At 50.8% G+C, this 5,092-nt stretch overlaps 1 protein-coding gene across 3 annotated transcripts in view; it reads left to right on the forward strand.

The window, feature by feature from the left end:
- The window catches only part of Heg1 (heart development protein with EGF like domains 1), a 78,796-nt gene extending 74,135 nt beyond the window's left edge, over nt 1-4,661 (forward strand). For 2 of the 3 annotated variants that reach the window (XM_013351605.2, XM_026785719.1), the window contains one exon: nt 2,605-4,661. In XM_013351605.2, the coding sequence (XP_013207059.1) occupies nt 2,605-2,754 (150 nt within the window). In that variant the 3' untranslated portion in view covers nt 2,755-4,661. The remainder of the gene's footprint in view (nt 1-2,604) is intronic. The other variant, XM_026785728.1, reaches the window with a different exon arrangement.
- The last annotated feature ends 431 nt before the right edge of the window (nt 4,662-5,092 follow it).

Below are 5,092 nucleotides of genomic sequence, written 5' to 3' on the forward strand. Positions count from 1 at the left end.
CCCCCAGCCGGCCACAGGGTCCCAGCCGGCCACACGGCCCTAGCCGGCCACAGGGGTCCAGCCGGCCACACGGCCCTAGCCGGCCACAGGGTTCCAGCCGGCCACAGGGTCCCAGCCGGCCACAGGGCCCCAGCTCCTGGCTCCCTATGAAAGCATGGAAGGAGAACACTGACATAAACCTCTCAGGTTCACAGTGTACTGACACACAGTTTATTACTCGGGTTTATTATTCTGTCTAACAATGGCCTAGCCGTGCAGTATTTAGCAGTGTGAGTATCAGGGATCCTTCCACAGAGAAAATTACTGTCAGGGAGTGGGAGTCGCCATCCCTGAACTTGCTTTCCAGAATAGGAACAGAAACTTCGAAGAAGAAGAAGAAAGAATGTGGTTTTGGCCCTTTGCCCTTCTGCTGTTTGTTTCGCTATCTCATATCTCACCTCCTGTGGTTTGTCAGTCAAAACTGGGGCCTGGGACAGACACAGCAAGAATGGCTTCAATGTCATCTTCACCATAGAGGCTTTAGAAATTCAGTTGATCTCTAATGATTGGCTCCATCCTGGACTGCATCATCGGGGAAGCTGGGAGCTTACCTTCAGCCAGTGGTTCTCACCTTCCTGACGCTGTGACCCTATTTAATACAGTTTCCCATGTGGTGGTGACCCCCAACCATAAAATTGTTTATTTTCGGTTCTACTTCTTAACCGTAATTTTGCTGCTGTTATGAACTGTATTGTAAATATCTAATACGTGACCCCTGTGAAAAGGTTGCTCCACCCACCCGCCCCAGGGATCTCGACCCCCGTTGAGAACCACTGTGTGTAGCCCCTTTTCCTGTCCCACGCTGACTCCTATTCGGTTCAGTTCAGCTCAGGTCACACCAAGTCAGCCGTGAGGAGACACAAATGCAGATACCGGAGCAGAAAAATAAACATGTCAGGTGACTTCTCACCAGTTTGCCGTGTGGCAATAAACATGAGACCTTGCCCTGTGGGGACTTAATGGCACTAGACATTCGGCGACAGAAACCATAATCTCTGGTTGCTATGGGGATGAACCAGGAGGATCAGACTTTGGATGGGAGGGGCCGGTTGGTTTCAGTGTGATCTTTGAAATTTTTCAGCCAGGAGGAAGAACAAGAAAGGTGGAGGAAATACAGATAGCCACGCCCCTCCAGTTGAACTCTAGTTCAGCGTCCTGTCTCTGGACAGGCGTGGGTCTTTCTGCTTCTGTCAGGAATTTCTTTTCCCTTCCCCAACTGATGCTGTTCTCAGTGTATCTTAACTCCACATCCTTTGCTCGGGACTCCTCAGCCCTGCTCTGGTTTGATAATGATAGCAAACAAGCAGGCAGAACCCTGGGACCCCGCCTCGCGCCACATTCCCATGGCATTGTCTTAAATCTACTTAGGCGCTCAGATGAACACTTAGTCAGGGTTTCTGTTGCTGCGTCGAGACCCCAGGGTGGGGAGGAACAGGTTCACACTTCCACGTTGCCACGTCACCAAAGGAAGTCAGAACACGAACTCAGAACAGGGCAGGCACCTGGAAGCAGGAGGTAATGCGGAGGCTGTGGAGGAGGGCTGCTCATCGCGGCTTGCTCAGCCTGCTTCCTTACAGAACCCAGGAACACTCACCCAGGGATGATCCCACCCTCAATGGGCTGGGTCTTCCCCGATCGATCACTCACTGAGACAATGCCCTACAGCTGGATCTTAGGGAGGCATTTTCCCAGTCGAGGTTACCTCCTGTCAGATGACTCTAGCTTGTGGGTCAAGCCGACATAAGACTACGCACAGGCCCTATCTTCTCTTTATGGAAGCTGAACCCGAGTTTACAGCATGATGCTGTCCCCTAAGTGCCACTGTCCCACACAGTGGGTCCAAAGCCATCCAGGCAGTGGCGCATTGGGCTCTCATAGGTGTCATGTTTATAATGCCCCCCATCTAGTGTTTATTTCTACTAAAAAAAAGCCTTAACCTCTGATGCCGCGATGAGGGCTTTCTCATGGAGCCTGTATTGTTGTTTCCGATACTGGCCCGACTAAGATTTTTTTTAACCCCCTTGTAACAAGGACTGAAATGTGTCCCACGTCCATAAAGAGATAAGCTTGTATGCCAGGTCTTGTGACACACGCCTACAATCCCAGCACAGGGTAGGAAGAGGCGAGATTGTGGGGGGAGCTAGAGAGATGGCTCGGTAGTTAAGTCCCAGCACCCATATGGCAGCTCTCAATTGTCTGTAACTCCAGTTCCTGGGAATCGGATGGCCTCTTGGGGTGTCTGTGGGCACCAGGCACACAAACATTCATATATATAAAATAAAATTTAGGAAAAGTAATTAAAATAATTTGTTTAAAAGGAGGAGATTGTGAATTTCAGGCCCCCGGGAACAGATGGCATGACTCCGCCCACCCCACCCCCATCTAAATACATAAACAGACCCGTGGGAGTCTTGCTTTCGGTTGAGCCCGTGCTTTGATATTTCTAGCTAACCCCAATCTCAATTTATAGCTAGTCCCATCTTAGGTTCATTAAAATGTAAAATCATTTAAACTTATTTAAGTCTGGGAATAAGTAACTTTTATTCTTTTCTCTTTGGCATCCAGCCCACAAACGTAAGGAACCCTGAACTTGAACGCAACGGACTCTACCCGGCCTACACTGGACTGCCCGGATCAAGGCATTCCTGCATTTTCCCGGGACAGTATAACCCATCTTTCATCAGCGATGAGAGCAGGAGGAGAGACTACTTCTGAGTCCAGGAGGGAGAGGGCCCGTTTCTCTGAGCCACTTCCCCAGACCTCTGGCTCAGAGGACTGCACGGAGAGGGAGTGCCACGCATTAGCTGCTCCCAGGACTCGTCAGAGCCACACTTGAGGGGTATGACCACAGTGGAAGGGGACAGATGGATGCGGAACCGCAGAGCGCTCGTTCCGCGCTGTTATCACTGTGAACATGAACGTGGGCCAGTACCGAGTCTCCGAATGTCTGGCGCGTAGAACTGGCTGACTTCCACAGGCAACCACTAGGCGGCATCATTTCCAGGCCCCAGTTTCCCCGTAATTTGCACTTTAATAGATTGGGCAGGGAGGTTTCATTTTTGACTCATTCCCAGGCTGTTTCAGAAAGCCTTCCTTTCCTAGGATACTTCTACAGGCCTCAGTCTGGTGATTGACTGGCAGCCAGGTGCTGGCACTTTCGTTTTCCTGCCTGGTGCCTTGTGCTAAAGAACAGATGGAGGTAAACAGACCGCTGTGATCAAGCGATGCTGCAGCCAGGGAGTGGAATTTTAAGGTTTCTAGGTTGCCTGTGCGCTCATTTCCAAGCAAACACCCCAAATGAGAACTTGACCTTTGCAAGGTGCAGCACACGGCTTCCATTTGTTTTCTAAGTCAAGGTGATACGCTTGCTTACGATTTATTGATCTTACTTTTCCCAGCAAGAACGCATCAGGGTAGAATAGTTTTCATTTGGTATTGTTTCATTAGGCGTGCCCAGCTGCCCCTTAGCGAGTCCCAGCAGGCGATATCAGGCCGGTCCTCTGTGTGGTAGGGTGGTTTTGATCTATGAGGGAATGGCAGGGGGGCCTGGGACGCTGACGCCCAGCGTGGAGCCAGAGTCTGCGTGGCCGTAGCAGAAAAGGGAGAGGCCACCCCACAGCGGGATGTGGCAGAGGGCTGGACTGAATAACCTGGCCTGTTTCCTGCATCACCCAGCGTTTTGAGAAGCTGCGGGGTTTCCCCAAGGAAGAACAGGGAGCTAGGAGGGAGTCACAGGTAAGGGTATGTGCCTTCTGATCTTTGAACCCACAGTGTCCACAAACTCATGGAAAGTTTTAACCACTATTTACTCGCTGGAGAGAGAACTTGGTCATTTCTCTCACCCGGTCATCAGTATGTCTGTGTTCTTGTGCAGCGCCCCCTGGAGACAGAAGTTTGGCCCGCCAGGGGTCTGAGAGCTTGCTTTGGGGAACGGAAGTTTTGTGTTTTGTTTATTGTATTGTGGGAGCCCAGTGTGTGTGTGTGTGTGTGTGTGTGGCAGGGGAGGCTCTGTGCCCTGCGGAACTACAGTCATTTATCAGTGTGTGGAATATCCTGGTTTTGGATGAAGAGGTCAAAGCATTGTCCCCCCCTCTGTAGCTGGGAATTCAGGGGTGTATCTTTCTGGAAATGGGGCAGCTGTTTGAAATAGATCTGTGTGTATTTGTTTGGGATTCTCTGGTTCCTCCGAAATGTATGCAGGTCCCCAGCCTGTTTTAAGTGTGCACTGTGTCCCATAGTCTCCACCGCTTGGGACCATTAGTCAGGTGCAGTGGGTTTTAATCATCAGATGCATTCACTAGTACAGAGAATTCTGTTGCTGTTGGCTGATGCATTGGCATCTAGAAGCCGTGGGTCTCGCCTCTGCCCCACTGTGGAACTGGCGGCTTCTTGCACATTTGTGAGCTCCTGTGCACCGCTTGCCTGAGCTCAGGTTCCCTGTGAGGTAGCCTGGTTCTAGCCCTTCCCTCCGTGTCCATGTCTGTCCCCAGCCTTACTGCTGTGAGAAGAACCAGTGTGGCGGCTGTCCCTAGGCGCACTTCTAATGCCTTCAGCTGGCATCCCAGCTGGTGAGCGCCTGTACAGGGCCAGAAGCCTCAAGCCCCACACAATGAAGATTTTCTGAAAAAAAAAAAAAATCCTGGGAGGAATCCCAGTGTCCAGAAAAGTGTCCTGTGAATCCAAAAATGCTTGCTGGCTCGTGAGTTTGATCCAAATAGAGTTGATAAGTGTATTTCATTTTGTTCCTTTTTACTGTGGTAAAAGTGAGAGAACCAAGCAAGAATTTATACTGAGTCTACCGTCTCGGGGATGGGGCTTGAGGTAGAAAGGCTGGAAGAATTTGTAAAAGAGATAGGACTTACCTGGCACTCTCTGCCCACCATGGGAGGAATGTAGTGTCTGGGTGCCCTCCCCCTCAGGGTTACATCCAGATGGAGCCTGGAGACAGGACATCGACAGCCCATGAGCAGGACAGACAGGATGAACACACACCTAGACATACAGACTCTTTGCAGGACACAAGTGCTCACAGTCGGTCTGCACACTCAGAACA

The sequence above is a fragment of the Microtus ochrogaster genome, chromosome 2 (genome assembly GCF_000317375.1).
Source record: "Microtus ochrogaster isolate Prairie Vole_2 chromosome 2, MicOch1.0, whole genome shotgun sequence".
NCBI classification, from domain to species: Eukaryota; Metazoa; Chordata; class Mammalia; order Rodentia; family Cricetidae; genus Microtus; species Microtus ochrogaster.